This window comes from Pocillopora verrucosa, chromosome 1 (genome assembly GCF_036669915.1).
Source record: "Pocillopora verrucosa isolate sample1 chromosome 1, ASM3666991v2, whole genome shotgun sequence".
Taxonomy (NCBI): Eukaryota; Metazoa; Cnidaria; class Anthozoa; order Scleractinia; family Pocilloporidae; genus Pocillopora; species Pocillopora verrucosa.
This window is the reverse complement of record NC_089312.1, coordinates 35,066,196-35,084,951: the sequence shown is the minus strand read 5'-3', so window position 1 is coordinate 35,084,951 and position 18,756 is coordinate 35,066,196. Positions and strand designations below refer to the sequence as shown.

Below are 18,756 nucleotides of genomic sequence, written 5' to 3'. Positions count from 1 at the left end.
ATTTCTCACCACAGTCATTTTTTATTTTGGTTGCACCTCTGTAGGAGAGTTTATTCCGATAAAAAACTGAGGAAAACTTTTATCACTGTGTCCCAGATAATGTTCCACCAAACAACAAGTGAATATCGTAGAAAAACACTGTATGATACAGTCGGTTAACCTTTTAATTACCAAGATCAGATTATTAATTCTCCCTCCTAGCTGCTACACATTTCCTGGTAAATTAGTTACAAGAATTTGGTGTTAGATCAAGATATATAATAGGAGAAGTTACATCCTAATCACTTATAGGAGTTAAAGCATTAACCCATGAAACTCTGGTTTAAGTTATGACATACAAATACAAATCAACAATTTAGTTCTTCCCACAAACAGATTAAACCCTATTCACTCCCAATACATTAATGAAAATTCTCCTTACTGTCTGCCATAGATTTCTTTTAGAGTTTGCTTGGGGAATCATATTTTTAGAGATAAAGAAAGAAACTTACAGACAATTGACCTAGATACCGTGCGTTAAGGAAATGTAAGTGCTCAATGTATTGAATAATGCTTGTATAATGCTTGTCACATCTCACTCACTATGTATTTCATCCTGGCTTTGTAACTGTTCATAATATTCTTGTTAAATATTTCACATCATCCTATTAGACCAATTTTGCCTTGTTAATTTGTTTCACTATAAAAATACTTCAATTATTAATCCCTAAGAAAAATTCATGGACTTAATGATGAAAAAATATATTAAAAATGTTTCTCCAGGAAGTGACAACCACTCCTAATAATTACTTAACATTCAATTACCGTAACTTTTTATAGAACTGAATTTTCTTTCCATTTTATACATGGTTTAGCAGCTAAGAATCCAGTTTCACTTTCCATGTTAAACAGAGTCAAGATCAATTGTGGTTGAAGGGATGGAATATTCACTCAGACAATGACAAACTTCCTTCCTACCAGTAGCATTCATGTATAACATAAATGGAACTCAAAGTTTCCTGTCTCCATTGTTAGCTCTACAACTATGGTAAAATCTGAATAGAAAATTACTTCCTGGCCAGACAAAGTAAATTTCAGTCATTTCAAAATTTTCATCTCCTCTGAACCCTCACTAAGGAGTAAAAATCTCTACATGAATTCTTTTTAAATCTATACCTGTCACTCTATCTCGTGCAATTAACCCTTCAAATCCTAGGATCTGCTTGTTAATTCTTGCTTCTGGCTGCTACACATTTCATTGTAATTTAGTTGCAACAATTTGGTGTTGGATCAAGAAAACTACTTGTACTTAACAGGTTTGAATATTCTCATTACCTATTTGCTAGATGATGTACGGATATAAGAGGGAGAAGTTATGTGTTAATCACTTCTGAGAGTTCAAGTGATAAAGGTGTGTTTGAGCTGACAGATTGTTATTGATTTCTGGTAAAGATGCCTGAGAAAATGCTGGCAACTGTGTGAACAGCAGATGAGTAGGGTGAGGGATTAGTTCAATGCAAAATTGAACTAGTGACTAAAAGCATATTAGTCTGACTAAAAAAAAAAGAAATATCTCAATTGAATTACCTCCTTTCCTCTGGGGCCAAAGTTTCACTGCTTTTAGCTCCAATTAAAAACCAATTTGTGCTTCTGAGAAACTAAGACCACTTAACCCCAAAGAGTGACCAGTTTCTAATTTCTCTTTACAATATCACCCCAGAATCAAACATTAAGGTCATGAGAATCAAGGAAATGATCACCAACTTATAAAGCTCTTGATTTTTAAACAAATTCTCCTTGTCAGCACATCAGGAAATGTATAGAGAACAGTATGGAGAATATGCATACTGATGTTAGAGTGTAAAGGGTTAAAGACATCTGTTATTCAAAGGACTACGATTGGTATCTGGATAGCTATGTATGCTGTGAATGGACACATTTCCAACAAGCCTTTGAAGAATCTGCAGCTTAAACATTTTTGTTTTCCCTATCATTGATTTGAATTACACAGTATAAATTTACAGATGTAAATGTTTGTTGTAGATATTTGTGTCTTGTCAAATTAAATAAACTGGAGTCATGACTTTGTATGCACGATGGTCAATTCAAATCATAAAATGCAAAATTAAAATGATATCTGTTTTAGATCCTATGTCAAAGCTCAAAGAACTGATCATCGGCATCCTGGACAGCAGTTTTCTCCTTTCTTACATGCCTTTTAGATGCAAGTACTTGTCCTCTTTGTCGCCTTGAAGATCCAGCTTCAAGTGGTCGAAACAAATCATCTTCAGATGTGAGACTGCTGGCATGTGCTCTTTCTAAATCTGCAATAACTTTAGGTCCTGAAACAGTTCTGTGCACAAAAAAGTGTTTCATTGAGTAAATGACATATGTTGAATTCTCAAAATGAATTAATAAAAAAATAATACCGTTTTGTTCTCAGAGATACTCATTTAACTGGTAAATTTATGGCTCTTTATTCTGATCAATAGGTATAAAATGTATTTTTAGTCAATAAACATTTCAGACATTTCCGTTTTGGTGACCAGTTAGTTTGTAATTTCATTCAGATCTTTTGGTGTTAGTTATTACTATGGATGGTGGAGTATGGTTACTATTCATGTTGTTTTTCAGTCCTGTCGGTTTTATGAAATCCTTTGGGTATCGATACAAAGCTAGAATGTTTAAGCTTTTCAACAGCAACTTGAACTGGCTGATACACATGGCCTAGTTCTTATGCACTGGTGGGTAAGTGAAGTCTCACACCTTGACTGGCTCTGTTCTAAATTCCATGGAGAGATTTGTTGATGAATTACACACATTAAATTAAAAGAAATGAGTAAATACAAATCAGTACTGCATGCCACACCATCATTTGAGGTTTGTAGGTTTCATCATACAATGGAGTTTGTTAGGCCAAAATAAAAACATCTGTTTCTTAAATAGATCAAATGCACTTTACTTATACTTGATTACAACTAGTTGCACGACTACAGTACATAGAGATATCATGATTGCTGTTTTTGAGTTGTACAACCCATTATTTCAGTTTCCTTCTCATTATTATTATTATCTCATTATTAGACCTTACCTAAGTTTCTCAGATTCCTTTTTAGAGCTTTTTATCCTTGCATCAAGTTGCTCCAGAAAACTGGAAGCTGTGTTTTGTTGTTGTCTCTCCCCTTCTGTTTCTCTGGATTCCTCAAGAGATCCATCACACATGTGACCACTTTTATTTCCTTTGTCAACTCTTGCTTCAGAATTGATTGTGCCTCTGTCTTCATTTATACCACTATCATCTGTCCCTGATTCATCTTCAGAAAATTCAGAGTCTTCTATGTAGTGTTTTGAGTCCTTCCTAACTGGAATTTTTAGGATTTTAAACAAGTGTATATTGTCATTTGCCCAAATTTTGTTTGCTCTTTTTAACTGTTCAACCTAAAAAAGATATAATATGGATATCAACTTCTTACCTCATTGAGGAAAAAATTTGTTTGCTGTAACTATAATGTTTGATTAGTAAATGAAACAGCTTTCCTCATGGAATGTATTTTCTAACAAATTTAATAAATCATACTACTTTACCTAATACTTAAGTCCACAAAAAAAAATCAATTTTCATTTGACATTATCATGGTTGGAGTAATTTTCAATTGAGTGTTGTAAATAATCCAGGATTTTTTTTCCTTTACTTTACCCAGTGGTTGCTCAAAAAACTTATGCCACTCTCTCAAACAATCAGATGCAAAACTAAAACCAATCACCATTTGGCCGCTTGCATCTTACAGCACTTTGGGCAATTTGGTCTGTTTTACTTTCAGTTCTCATTGGCTCATAAAGGTAATTTCCTTTCTCCTGATTGGCTTTTGTAATATCTTTGGTTTAGGTTTAACGGCACTTAATCAGAAAGCACTCTTCTCCTATCCAGGAATTGCCAACAATCTTGTATGGAAAACAATAATAAAATTTTTCATTCTGATGCCAAAGAATGAACACATAGTTCACAGGCCTAGAGTTTAGGTCTTAATTCGCAAGAAAGAAATACAAGCCATGTTTACTGTTCCATTCCGAAATGGAAAAATGAGACCCTAGAGATACTAAGCAAAATTAGCTTGAAATTGTCAGATTCCATTCATCTCAGGAGATGATGTTGTACTGAGCATTACGATCTTAAGTTGAACGACTGGTACACTTCCTGGAGTGGCTGTACAGACCGCTCTGCACAATACCGTATCATAACTTTCATATTACAGCTAATGAGGATAGCAAGTGTTGTGCAATGAACGCAAAGAAATTAACCAACGTCAATATTCGAAAGCAAAAAAAAGGAAAGAAAACAAAAGATCAATCCAGAGCAGTGGTAGGAGAAAGTTCTATCAATTAAAACACGTGAGCTGTCCAGCCGGAAAAAGTAAGCAATGTGTACGAAAAATATCACATGTGGCTTAGATTTCCAGTCACCACTTTCATTTCAACAATCGTGGAGTGTTACGTAAATGTAAGCTTCCGCTTTTGCACGGTGATCGTGAACCAAATTCTAAGGAATATATTCTGACAGCACATGACAAAGTTCTTGTAAGTTTGCTTCAATATTCATACTCTAATGCAAAGCCAAATTCAAGAACGAAAAAGAAAAGCCATAAACAACATAGTAATTCGAGAATCACATGGGAGGAGCATTACCGAACACAGTAGGTCTGCAAACACGTTACCGGCATGGCGACTATTGTTCTTCGATAACATATCGAGTTTAGGCCGCATTATTGTAATGCTTTCAATTTCTTTTGATCCTTCCTTCCTATAAAATGCATCTACTGTAAAAGAAAATTCTGAGCTTGATTCTCACCGTCACCCCATATTTTATAGCAAGTCCTTGCAATGTGTCGGTAGGTTCCACAACATGACCTATCAACTTCACGTCGCATTGCGGTTGCAGTGGATTCCGAGTGGCCCCATAAGATTTTGGTGCCTCAATGCTCTCTGACAAAGAACTTCTCTCTGAGGCTTCATTTTTCTTGAATGAATTGAGTAGGGGATTTGATTTATAGTTTCGCTGTCCACGATCGGAAAATAAATTCTGCCTTTCTCCTTCCGCCATCTTCCATTTTGTTGGCACCTTTTAGATACCAGCCTCGCGCAGACTTTCACGTGATTTCGCTTTCTCTTCCTGGTGGGGTAGGGTAGGGTGGTTCACCCTACGCTGAAAAATTTATACGCTATACGAACACCTGAAAACGTGAAAACGATACAGAAAAAAGAAAACCAGACGAGCAAACAGACAAAAAGGCAAAGCTAAAGCATTACTTGCGATGAAGGAATGATGAAAAACACGTTTTTATGTGAGTTAATGGCAATATCATGAACACGAGTAGGAAAACCGCAGTGAAATTTATCTAAAGGAGGAGGAACATTAGGAGTTTTGGCTATTTTTTAGATCGGTTTTTAAGTTTTTTGGCCAAAAAAATTCGGTGTTTCGGTTTTCCATTGCACTAAGTTTCACAAAGTTTAAAACTCGCAGCTGCATAAAATGGGTCAATGAAGGATCTGTGTATCGATATTTAGTCGTTTTAGATCAGAGAAGAATCTTTTGTTTTGTCAGCTGAACGTTCTTTGTCGGATGTGGTTCGAGAGCTAATCTTGCCGATAATCAAGATTTCATGGGATGTTGGAAATATTTCTTTCTAAATCAAGTAGTCATCAAAACCTGCCAGTTTTCCGAGCCTGGGCAAAGCTCTTGTCGGAGGAGTCAGAAATACAAATATGCACACCTCACTTCTGAAACGACGTATCTTTCTCCACCGAAGAATTATCTCTATTTATAACGAAAGGTTCAAAGCCTCTCAGAAAATCTGTTAGGAATCTAAAAATAGTAGAAATGATGAACTAGTCACGTCTACTCTAAGTTAACACATGACGTGCATGGATGATTAAATACAAGCATCACGTTTTCCGGCCTTATTACTTCACGCTTCACGTACTTACTTTTGCCTTAGGCACGCGTAATTAACCCTTTGCTTTCACTGACAATTAAGTTGAACTGGTTACTTCTCTTTACCACCGTAAACTTTACTGGAGTATATTCGCGATTCTTAAGCAGCAAGTTTTTTAATTTCAAGCTTTCCTATCCAGGTAACTTTTGGCTGTGAACATGCAAATTTGGCAGAGACTTGAATTAATGCCCTTATAATTATGCGCAAAGGCAAAATATGTATGCGACGGACGAATAATAAATGTTTCTCCGTTCTCCGACTTATTTTTTCAGATCAACTAAACGAACAGATTTAACCTTGAATTCATCTCGATCATATATTCCTACTGAGCTTTGAAAATAGGTCGGTAATAAGACACTTATTAAGTTAGGCATTTAGGCGCTTATCACCTATCGCTTTTACCGAACCTTGAACTCAACAGACTTATTCGCGCTATTTTTTCCTTTTTCTTTACCCAAAAAGTCAATGTTTAGGCAACTAGAACACATAGAATGTATTAGCTCTCTATGTGTTTTCATTTCCCATCTAAAGAGGGGTCAAAAATTACGTTAAGTTGGCACTTTGCGACATCAACAATATCATGAGCAATATTAGTTCGCTGCAGCCATCGTAAGTGGTAAAACGACATAATTAATAATTTAAACTGATTGAACTACGTACTGGATTCTGTGAATGGGGATACGTATAAAAATTAAATTTATGCAAAAAAAGAAACAACACATCGATATTAATGGGAATATTGTTCTTGTCCTGTCTTTGTTTAGCTTTGTGCGAATGAGGCTGGGGCACAATAAGGATGTACGTCAAACTGACACGTTCCGAACGCTGTATTTAAATCGAGTCACCAGCTAGGTTCCAAGTCAGTGAAAGGATTTCTCAAGTTTACCACTATACAAGCATTTGCTGAAACTTGCATCTTCAGATGGCAATTTCTGTGACAGGGGAAATAATCCTCTGCGTCGGATATGCAGTCATTTTTATCGCAAACATCGTGGGGAATTCATTCGTGTGCGCGGTCGTTGTTCAAAACAAGAAACTTTACAACTTTACATCTATTTTGATAGTGAACATGGCGATCAGCGACCTGACGCTTGGTGCGTCTGGTATGATACATATCGTTTTAGAAATTTTGTTTCTCATGGCGGGGAGTAGCAAGAAAAGCCTAATGTGCGGCAGACTTAACGTAGTGACCCTGTTTAGTGCGTCAGTGTCCATCTACACCATGTGCGTACTGGCATTCGATCGATACTTATCCATTGTGAAACCAGTGCTGCGACGAACGACGCTAACAAAACGAAAACTGAAATTAATTCTTCCCGCCATTTGGATTGTATCGCTGGCATTATTCGCATTGAGTTTGTACTTCAACGAACACCACGAATTGGAGAACGAGAAATATATCTGCTGGGAGACCTTACCGCTGAAGGGGCTACCACGATCTTACCGAATTACCATTTTCGTCACCATGTATTTGATACCCATGTGTATAATTGTGTACTTTTTGGGAAAAGTCTTTGTTCATCTCTGGTTTCACGAAAGAAAAAACCCTTCAACGAGCTTGGTACTTTTGAAGTCACGTCTACACTTAACACAGATTCTTAGCAGTGTTATCTTGCTGTTTAACATTTGTTGGCTTCCGTGGTTCATCTTAGAGCTGGGCTCAGGTTTCGGCAGTTCCTTGGTATTAAGATCGGGTCTGGCTTTACTGGCAGTGGCACAATCGAGTTTAAATCCTTTTCTGTACTCGTTTCAGAGTCAGAACTTTCGACAGCACCTACGGAAAATAGCAAAGAGAAGGAAAAGTAATCCAGTAGTGATTGGCATGAGTGTAACAAAAAGAACTGGAAAGCTTTTTGGTTAAGTACAGTAAGACGAAAATCAAGGTTTTCTTAAGTGACAGTCAGCCCGGAACCAAGCTAAATATGGCCAAACAAGAACTCAAAGTAAAAACAAACAAACCTGAAACGCTTTAGGAAACGTTTTGGGAAACGCTTCGACCAATCAAAATGCATGAAACGGCAAAACCAGTGGATCCTGGATTATTTAATCCAATTCGACAGCTTGTCAACCATCTCGACTAACTGGCAATTATAGGTCTGTAATGCATACAAACAAGTGTACCTGTTGTGCAAAGTGGACAACCATGCTCCGACAAATATTCCCCAATACGTTTTCTTTAAAACTTGAAATAAGCAGGCATACGAAAAAATACGGCAAAGTAAAATGTTTCAGTCATTTATTAAGTGATAAATGCATGCAGCGTCCCAATAACACTTGGAATATTTCGAATTCTTGGCCTCTCCTGAAATGTATATGCAAATGTATCACCGCCTTACAAATTTCCTATTATAAATTTTTGTTTATCTGAAGTAAATTCTAAAGTTCTAGAACTTGTGATGAATCTTTGGATACCATAGTGCGATCATGAAAAAAGGTTCTTTTTTTTTTATTTAATCATGTGATGACTACATTATCATAAGAAATTCTAAGATACATTCAAAACTAATCTTTGGACGATACAACGAAGCGAGCCGTTTTTTTTAGGATTGGCTACCGTGTGGACAAGATGGCCAACATTTTCTGCTCGGGACTATCCGCTTTGAACACGAAAAAAAGACCAAACCAAATTTGTTCAATCAGATTGGCTGGATATTGGTCCCGTTATTCTTTGTTTTTACCTTGAATGCAACAAAAACGGCAAAAAGAGAACTGAAACAATATCCAGCTATGTTGACCTCAAAACAGAACATCAACACACTTCATAATTTTACCACACACTTAGTCGATAACGCACTTCCTGAGATATATGATAAATGGGCTCGGAATACTACCAAGTTATCCCCCAATATTTCAAGTATTTCAATGATGTGTCAAAAAGAGCTTTTCCTGTTTTGCTGTTGGAATCTTTTCGAGGCGAAGATGCTTTTTTTTGGTTGTATTTCCGCGGTGATATTCAAATCGCATTCCTCCCTGCGAAAATTCTTTGCACACGTGGGAGTAACCCTGAATAGCATTAATGGAATAACAATGATGTCTTCCGAGATATGTCGATGAAATATCGGATGCGCGCAGTCTGTTTTATCGTTGACTGTGGTTTGTAGTGACACCGGCCATGTCCAGAATCGCTCTGTCTGGGTTTTCATCCCACCTCCCGGGTCGCTTTACCTGTAGCAGGAAAAAAAGCGTCACTCTTAGTTCATGGAACAACCCACGGATTTAATTGCGCATGGCCTACTTTCTTATAATGATACCATGCATGCGTTAATTCCCGTATCAAAGACCTCCTTTGTGATCCGTGTGTATCCCTAAAGTTATGGCGGTTCACTATTCCTGATCTAAAACAACTCCTCTCTTCGTCAAACTAAAGTTACTTGGAACCTGGATTTCCAGAGAAACTCTGCTATCAGATAAATATTTTCAAAGTAATCTCCGCTTTTTCAAACCTTTTGAAGTTTCTCTGCTTGTTTTCGTTCCCATTGTTGTTGTTTTTGCTGTTTTGCTTTCAATTCCTGTCCACCACATCCCCAAACCTGAAATCGAAAACACAACGAAGAAGCAAAATGTTTGATTCAAAGCGAAGACGTAGCGTGTATCAAGAACAAATAAGCACCGTACTGTGAATTTGGATCAATGTCAGCAACTTCGCACCTACCCCTCCCCTAACCCCAAAGTTTGGGTTAATTTTACGTTAAGGGAGGAAAAAGTGCGCAGTTGCTAATATTGACATTGATCTGAGAATCTCAAGAATATCTAAGCGGTTGCAGTGATGTTTGTACCTCTATTTTGTTGATGGTCTGTGGCGTCAAATCCATCTGATAATGAAGTTTAGCAGCAGTTAAATCAGCATCCAGTGTGACACAAGGCCTTGAAGTCTGACCCAGAACTATCCCTGATGGCAAACCTCTCGCCCTCTCGTTAAAGAAGATCAAGTTTGGACCAGCTATTGAACAAAAACGAAAAGATTGTAACCCTCGTTCCTAGTGTGCAACTTTTTCTTACAGTGTCATACACGATTGTCTGCCGACAATGTATTGACGTTCCCTTGAAACAAGCTTAGCTAACCTTAGCTTCGCAAATCAGCCAGTAGACTATTTTTAGGGTTGATCTGGCTGATGATTTACTAATATCCTTTGAACTTTTGCATGGAGCAGACAAAGACAACAAATGAATGCTAGAGCTTCCTCTCTCCTACACGCGCACACATAGCCCGAAAGTCATCTTGCCCTCTAGTTTAGGGCGACATAACTTCGGGCGAGATGACTTCCAGTCGACTTGATCGGTTACCCCGTGTATGCATCAAACTGTAAGCGCCCATATTTCTCACCTCTTAACACCCGAAACTTGGGTCTCACTTGAATAATCCTACATCCAGAATTTCCCCAGCTTGATGATGATTCCCTGAAGGACAAAGGATGGAACATTACAGTCATAACTCTGAGTAACTACCTTGGTCAACTGGTTTTTAAACTTTTCACTTCAGAAAACGATCGACAAGCAGTTTTATTTCATTATGATAACTAAAAACGAGAATTGCTTATAGTCTTACTTATGTTTTACAATACCTTTACAATCTGGTATGACAAACAACTGACTACAAAACACGATACCAATAACATTCACACAAACCCCTGAGGGGGGGGGGGTTAGTCTGTAAAGCATCAAGACCAACACACAGTCAAATGCATGTGGCTTAAAAATGACAACTTTTTATATAGAAAAGAATTTACGAACTGACACAGTGACAAGATAGGGTTTATAATGACGCTTACGCGGGCTTGTCGGAGTGGATCCTGTATTCTGATTGGCTACCCCAATTGCTCGCTCAAGATTTCCCATTATGATCATACAGGAAAAAAACAATCCTCGTAGCTGAGTTCACAAAACTTAACAATTCTCACAAATTTTTTTCAATGCAAAAAAATAACAGCTGGCGAATGCCAAAATCATCTTTAAATTTCTCTTGGCTTGGAAAATAGGGCATGTGTACTGTTTCATATATACATTCGATCCCTTACCTCCATTCGACATCAATAGCTGCAATGAGTAATCCTTCCTTTCCAACCTTTAACAGAGCGACAGTAGGTCCACGGTAATCCATGCAGTGATGCTTGAACCTAAATCAAAACAAAATACCATCGGTGACTTATACCGAAACCAAACAATTCTAACAATAAGTCAGCGGTTTTTTTAAAAGCTGGTTACTGGTGGCGGTCTACCGCTGCCTATAAGATCTCTTACCGCCGTCTCTTTAACCAGCAGGCTCACGTGCTTGTATTTCGCCTTATGGCTCCTTTCCCGGACACAGCTGCATATTATAAGATCGGCAGCTGCTTATGGAAAATTCTGTTAAAACCCCCTGTAAGTTGTTACTTTTCTCTACACCCCAAGCTGTAAAGGCTGATTTAATTTCCTGAAAACTGTACAGTATGAGCGAGAGATGTCCTTTGCCTATTCACAAAGTTAGGAACCATGAGTTCCCACGGGGAATCAAACTTCAGACCTTTTGGTGCTTTACCAAACATAGCCTGTCAGTAGACCTTCATTTCCAGCGCTTGAGCAGCGCGAATCGATAAGAGATCTACAAGGCGTCTTACACTATTGCCGCCAGAACCTAGGATAAACCTCTCCCCGACTCGTCTCAAAATTTCCCACGGGCGGAGAAACACGCGTCCTGAAGCGCTTATAAAAGAGGGCCTACTCGCAGGCTGTACAACTGAACTACAAAGAACTCTATAATGAGTCAGGTACTTATGGGGTGACACGCGTCCTGCATACTGTTACAGTTGACGTCTGCTAATTGTCTCTGACCCGCACTCATACCATATGCTCAACAACTCCCTCTATCCCTTCAGAAATGTTCAGCAAATCACTCACCTGTTTAAACTCTGACCATGTTCACGACTATCATAGAGTAAGGTCCATTCTTTACACTGGAAAGATTCAGAAAACAGTGAGAAAGTGGATAAAACATCAACATAGCACTGCAAACTTCATCACTGTTTTACAGAGCTTCCCCACTTAATATTTCAAAGCACACACAAAACCGCTAGCCAGCTACACCGGCTAAAACCTCTCTGCTCATACTTTTCAGATCATGCTGTCTTAGAATTAGGTCTTGCTTTTTTTCTTTTGCATGATTCCTTAACAACAATCGAGAATTACATTTCACCATTTTCTCTCTCTCAGTTACATATTGTGCGCTATGTTTGATCAATTTAGCGAGACGTATTTCACTGTGCGGGCCCCTAAATTCAGAGGTTTGTTTGAATTGAAATATTTCCCCTCTAACTAAACCCAGAGATATCATAAATATCTTACAAAACTTTTTCTTTCCGGTCCGTACTGTAAGTTACGGAACCTTGCTCTTTCCGCTAGAATTTAAGGCTAGCGCGCTCAGCGCTTCGCTTTAGCAGGCGAAAAAAGCTCGGTTCGTAACTTACACTATGGACCTTGAAGTTGGTTAGCAAGGGGTATTGAAAGTGTTACAAGACGAAATTAGCTTACTCTCTCTACAGGGTTTGCAATTCTTTCTTCTAAGACTTCTGACTGGAGACTGCCTGTGTTGAATGTTAAAGGGGTACCTCTTATGAAGCAATGTGGCAGGATGGTAGAGAGAATCCACAGGGTTTCTGTATTCAGTAAGGAATGGCTGTGTATTGGATCTAAGACGCGTGGTATTGCTGGAAATCCCTGTAACATAAACATGCAGTTACCCTAAACATTAAAGAGTCATTCAAGTGACAATTACTTTACTACAAACAGGCTTAACTTATCTGGAAATTACCTAAATTAGTCATTGTCCTTATACATTCTTCTGAATCAATTATTGTATTTTCTAAAATGGCTTGATGATGTGTGCCAGAACAACTGCAAGACTAGTGCGTCCTACTCTCACTAGCTTGGATTGCTGCTAGGGCTAAAAATATCTTATTGTGTTTGTAAAACAAAAGGAGGTGAAATAATACAAAATTACTAGTGGTGGTCCTTTAACTTCATGGAATTTTGTATGTGTGTTTGTATACTCAATTTACCACTCTCCCAATGGGGCCCTCCAGTCTTTCAAGGGCCAATACAAATGAATGAAACAGTAAATAAACAGAGTGTTTAAAAATAGCAACTGGCAGAAGGCAGATCAGTTGGCTTTACACAAAGAGCAGCCAAAGAGTTGAACTCAGGGCAACCAAGAACAAATGCGAGGAATGGCAAGATGGAGGGTTTGAACCTAGGACCATGTGATTTCAAGAACATTACCCCAACCACTCCCACCATGCTGCCTCCTCCCAGCAGATAACAGTAGATAACAGTAGCTACCTCTGGAGTGGCTGCTGCAGCTGAATTTCCTCTTTGCAGGAGCATTTTCCTCATCCAGCAGTGAATTCCATCAAACACTCTTGGGCAGTTTTGTTTGGCCCAGCTACAAAATGTTTGACAGTCTACCTGAGTGTTTTCATCGTCACCAATCTTTAAAAAAGGAAAGGCAACAAAAATTGAGGTGTAATAAAAATTTAACAAATAGATTCCAAGTTGCCATGCATCTGTTCAGTAATAGATCACAGAGGACGTCAGAATGTGGTAAGAACATAAAAGTGGCACATGAGGCGTAGCTGAGTGTGTCACTGAATCTATTTGTTTTATATAATAAAGAATTAAAAAAAGTTTTAATGATGATGTCATCTATTTGTCTGTCCTCCAGTAGATCATAAGTGAGAACCAATCAGAATGTGTACATAACTGAGCTTATTATATAAAACACAGTTAGTTAACTGTGTGCTCTATAAACTATTTAACCCTTTAACTCCCAGAAGTGACTAACATGTAACTTCTCCCTGTGATATTTTTACATTTTCTAGCAAACAGTTCATGAGAATAATCAAACTTATTGGGTAGAAGTTTTTATCTTGATCTTACATCAAATTCTCACAACTAATTTACAAGGAATTGTGTGGCAGAGAGAGGAGAGAATTAACAATCAGATCTTGGGAGTGACAGGGTTAAGAGGGTAAATTTCTAAAGAAACTGTGGTGCTGTGTCGGTGGGAGAGTATAACAGGGGAATTTAGTATTATCAACTGAGTTGATAACATAATTTGGCCTCCATAAAGAGTTTAAAAGGTGAGCAAATACAAAGCTCTGACGAAGGGCTAACACTCAAAGGATCAGCTTTTAAACTCTTTATGGTGGCCAACTTATGTCATCAACTCAGCTGATAATACTACATTCATTACCTTGTGTACTCTACCTTATCTCACATCAGTTGCAGAAAGGTGACCAAAAATAGGTTAAATTACTAGTGATGTGCAAATTAAGCTTCATTTGTCGTGAATTTATCTCATTCACCAAATGAAGTTTGACATTCACCACAATCAAGGAAATAATTTAATTCAAAAAAATTAAAATCATTGCAGCTTAAATTATAGCATGCACTCAATGTTCAGAACTCATGTGCATACACTCTACATCCTCAAATAATTTACTAGAAGAGGAATTTTAAGAAATTTAGGCCTCACCAATCATTTCCAGAGCCATACTTAAGTTTGTTCAAATTTAAGGTAACTAAATTACAAATCAGGGTATTCCTGTTGATTCAAACACAATTAATTAAAAGTAACTCAGCTGTGCCATAGCTGTTCCTACCATTTTCAGTGATATCAGGAAAAATATGCACATTATATGAAACATCATTAGTGCATTACACGTGAGATGACTTCAGCCTTGGCAGACTTTTAAGCCTTCGAAAAATTTTTGACAAATAATAGTTGGCATCAACAAGAAAACTTTCAACTTACAATTGACCTTGCCCACACATCTGCTATTGTCTGTGATTCAGGCTTAGGACTCTGAAGGGCAGTACCAGCCACAACAACAGCAAGAGATCGTGAGATATGGAACATCTCCACCAGATCTGTTTTATTGGTTAAGAAAAAATGATGTTTTAGGAATCAATCCATCATAACATTTGGAAATATACTGACAACATTAACAGTAGGACCACAAACCATTTGCCAAGATCTGCCCTCACAACAAGACTGAATGCAAGCATTAACAGGGTGGAATGGAGCATGTGTTTTTCATATTTCTTGGCCATTTAATTCTTTCCTTTGTACAACTCCTTTGCAGCCTAGCTGGAGTCAAACTCCAGACTCTAGACTCTGTGGTATATTCCTAAATAAAATAAACCTTGCCAGTTGATAATTTACCTGTAAATGACATGGTTGATTGTCCATCACTAAACAGTGCAAAGTATAATTCTAATCTTCCTGCAGATGTTGCTCCTATGGAAATGAAATAACCACACCACACATATAAGAGGGCATAACATTCTGCTCTTGGACATCTTCCATAGGAAAATCTAGCTTCAGATGTTAATAAAGAGCATCAGTAAATTATCATTCCTACTCAGAAGGAAAAATAGTTAACAACTCATCATTCACAAAGTGACTTATAAAATGTGGTTACTAAATACAGGTGTGACGTGAGTCACACTTGAACATTTTGCTAGTTAATGTTTGACAGTTGTAATTCAAGCATTCGCCAAAAACTGATTTTGTGATGTAATCATTTACAGCAGAAGAACACATAGAGGGTACAAATCAATCTGGAAAATTAACCTCAGTGGAACAACCTCTATTTTACTCTCTTAGGAGTTGGGCAACGTAATTTATCACTTTGCTTCATGTTATTTTGTTTTCTCACATCTTTGGTACAGGCATTTTTGTTTAATTGGTCCTTGACTTTCATTTTTTAGTTTTTCCACCTCATGCCATGTGATTTAGAGCATATTCAATAAAGCTGGCTAAAAGTAACTACTCTAGCATGGTATATTGGTTTCAGTGGTATCGCCTCAATTGACTCACAATTGCAGTCAAGAATGTAACAACAGGCTAGAGTGCTAGGAGGGGGAAAAGTACTGTCTGCTGCACTTTAGTTGGAGAACCAACTAACTAAGTTGATCAACATAAGTGAAAAGAGAAGTACTCAAGAATGCTCTGTAAAATGATATCACTTTGTAAAAGATAAGTCAGTTTTGTAAATTCTAGATGGCAGCTTCTGCGCTGGCATCAATTCCATTTCAGTGGTGGCTAAGAGCAACTTTTTTGGAGGGGGAGGGGCGTTTCCTTTAAAGTAACACCTTAGGCTAAAAAAAGATCAGACTGAGGGAGTAGTGGCTATCAAACCTATAGAATCCTTAGTAGAACAATGTAAAGGGATACACCAAGTAATGTATTTCAGAGTCAACACCTTTTTCTAAGAAAACATCAAATCCATTGACAAACTCATCACATCCTAGTTGCACCGCATTCCTGTCACATCCTCCACTTAATGCTATAAGTGAGAAGAGTGGCTCATCAAATTCATTTACTTCAGATCTGAAGTAGTTCTGAAATGAAATAAACATAAACTGCAAATTAAAAGTCATTTACAAAAATCAATCTTTTAAATGGTCTACAAAAACCTCTACACCCTGTGTTTCTTATATGGTATTACTGAAAAAAAGGGGAAAGAAAAATCAAAACGCCACAAAACAAGGGTTCTGTCATAACCAGAAAACAAAAGTCTGCTTTACCTGAAATACTTCTTTTCTTATGGATGATATTCCATCTGTAACTTCAGCAAGTTCCTGTTATTTAATTATACCAGATAAAATAATTCCATCTCTTGCACCAATTTAACTTACTTTTCATTCCAAAATAAGTGAAAGGACTATGGGACCCTGAGGTTGCCAACAGGCTTATATCATATTCTATGCCTGTCCCCAGGCTTCCACTCTTTCAAGTGGAGCTACCGTAAAAAACATGCAAGCTGTTACAATTCTTAAAATTAGTTACATAAGAAGGAAATATAAACAGCAAAATAACAACGTTCACCAAAATCTACATAAGCTTTGATATTCTAGATAAACTGCAGGTCTACCATGACTATGGTGGATGAGGGCTGCCACTCAAAATTTACAGTTTTTTTAGGACTGAATAAAAAATAAAAGAAAAAATAATTCAAAGCTAAAAGTAAAATGGAACATGACTGCACACAAAGGAAAAAGAACAATTGAAAGTAAAATAAAGTAGAAATCATTGCATTGTCAAAGTAAAAATCATTATAAAATAATAAAACCAAAATCCAAGGGCAATTCACATTGAAATGAAAAATAAATTCAACATCAAATCAAAACAAAAGTCAAAGTGAATATTGCTGAGGGCTGCCACTACCATGATACTGTGCGGGCATGATTGTATGTCTCATCATACATTGTATCCTTTGACTCAAGTGATAAAGTTGTTTTGGTCTTGAGTGACTTTAGAAGAGTTTTTTAGTATTTTGATGTCAGATTTCAGAGAAGCCTTATGGAAAAATAATGCCGATCCTGAAGAGGCTTGGCTGAAATATATCAGGCAAGGATCACAAAGACAAGAGATGATAAATTTCCTCACTAATGACTTTCCACTTTGTGCATGGAGTCTAAGAATGCTTGATAGAAGGCTTATCATTTTGACAAATTTTTCAATGATGGTACTGTTAAGTAGATCAAGTGATGAAGGCACAATGCACAAAAAAATTAAGGCATTGAAATACTAAAAAACTCTTCTAAAATCACTCAAGACCAAAACAACTTCACAACTTCTGTAAAGGGACACAATGCATACAATCATGCCTGCACAGTATCATGGTAGTGGCAGCCCTCGGCCACAGTGATATTCACTTTAACTTTTGGTTTGATTTGATGTTGAATTTATTTTTTATTTCCACATGAATTGCCCTTGGATTTCAGATTTATTTTGAAATGATTTCTCTTTGACAATGCTATTACTTTTGCTTTTAAATTTGATTTTTACTCCATTTTTCTTTCAGTTGTTCTTTTTCCTTTGTTTTGCAGTCACGTTCCATTTCATTTTCAGTTTTGGTTTATTTTTATCTTTTATTTTTTATTCAATCCTAGAAAAACTGTAAAATTTTGAGTGGCAGCCCTCGGCCACCATACATGACCTTCAGTGTGGGAATTCTGATATACTCTACCCAGAATTTTCTGCTTTAATTGTAATTTCAACACAATTTTAAATTTAAGAAAAAGATTAATAAAACCCTATACTTTTCTATGAAAAAGCTGGACACCTTATCCCGAAGGCGATTTTATAACCCTATGCTATTTTAGGAAAAAGCTGGGTAAAATTTCCGCACAACCCCATACTACATTATGCATTCAGTTCTTGACTAGAGAAAACAATGAAAAAAACAATACATTTCCATTGGGAAAACAGATTTGTTTTGACAATAGTATGGGGCTGTGCTGAAACTTTACCCCTACGCTATTCTATGAAAAGGCTGGACACCTTGTTCCGAAGGCAATTTATTGTTTTCGCCCTTGATTTCCCCATCCAAGAACTGTATGCCTAATGAAGTATGAGCTGTGCGGAAATTTTGCCGAAAAACTACCGGTCTTTGTTTTTAGAAACAAACACTCATAAATACAGCATACAGCGAGTATAATAAATGGCTAGCTCGAGCTGAAAGATGTTTCAGAAATATTAAAATTCACAACGTATAATAGTTTCTACAATCCCCAGACGGAAACGCTCGAGATACCTTAAATAATTTCGAAAGGCTTTCGTTGTGTGGTGATAGCTTGATTGGCTCTAGCTGGGAGGTCTGCTTGTTCCCCATAGTCTTTACGTTTAATGTCCATGCAGAGGCGTGTGAAAATATAGCAACTTCAGTGAATTTCAAGCCACGGCCACATGATAAACATTAGCACTCACCTGAATGCAGGCTCGCGTTTAACCTGATTGTCAGCGGAT

General features: G+C 37.3%; 2 protein-coding genes across 3 annotated transcripts; both read right to left on the bottom strand.

The window, feature by feature from the left end:
* Positions 1-123: 123 nt before the first annotated feature.
* Positions 124-5,109, bottom strand: LOC136277927 (lysM and putative peptidoglycan-binding domain-containing protein 2-like). Its single transcript, XM_066160824.1, has 3 exons — positions 4,826-5,109; positions 3,071-3,417; positions 124-2,332 (listed from the first exon to the last, which is right to left on the bottom strand). The coding sequence occupies exons 1-3, from the start codon at positions 5,075-5,077 to the stop codon at positions 2,134-2,136; spliced, it is 798 nt and encodes a 265-aa protein (XP_066016921.1). The 5' UTR covers positions 5,078-5,109; the 3' UTR covers positions 124-2,133.
* A 3,079-nt stretch (positions 5,110-8,188) lies between these two features.
* Positions 8,189-18,721, bottom strand: LOC136277291 (uncharacterized). Of its 2 annotated transcripts, XM_066159158.1 has the most exons (13): positions 18,545-18,721; positions 16,533-16,586; positions 16,208-16,346; positions 15,166-15,240; positions 14,755-14,870; positions 13,281-13,430; positions 12,474-12,659; positions 11,844-11,899; positions 10,985-11,083; positions 10,294-10,367; positions 9,746-9,909; positions 9,413-9,499; positions 8,189-9,134 (listed from the first exon to the last, which is right to left on the bottom strand). In XM_066159158.1, exons 1-13 carry the CDS (start codon positions 18,620-18,622, stop codon positions 9,048-9,050), a joined length of 1,365 nt encoding a protein of 454 aa, XP_066015255.1. In that variant the 5' UTR covers positions 18,623-18,721; the 3' UTR covers positions 8,189-9,047. The 2 variants fall into 2 exon arrangements, with proteins under 2 accessions (XP_066015255.1, XP_066015262.1); XM_066159165.1 differs by lacking the exon at positions 16,533-16,586.
* Positions 18,722-18,756: the final 35 nt, after the last annotated feature.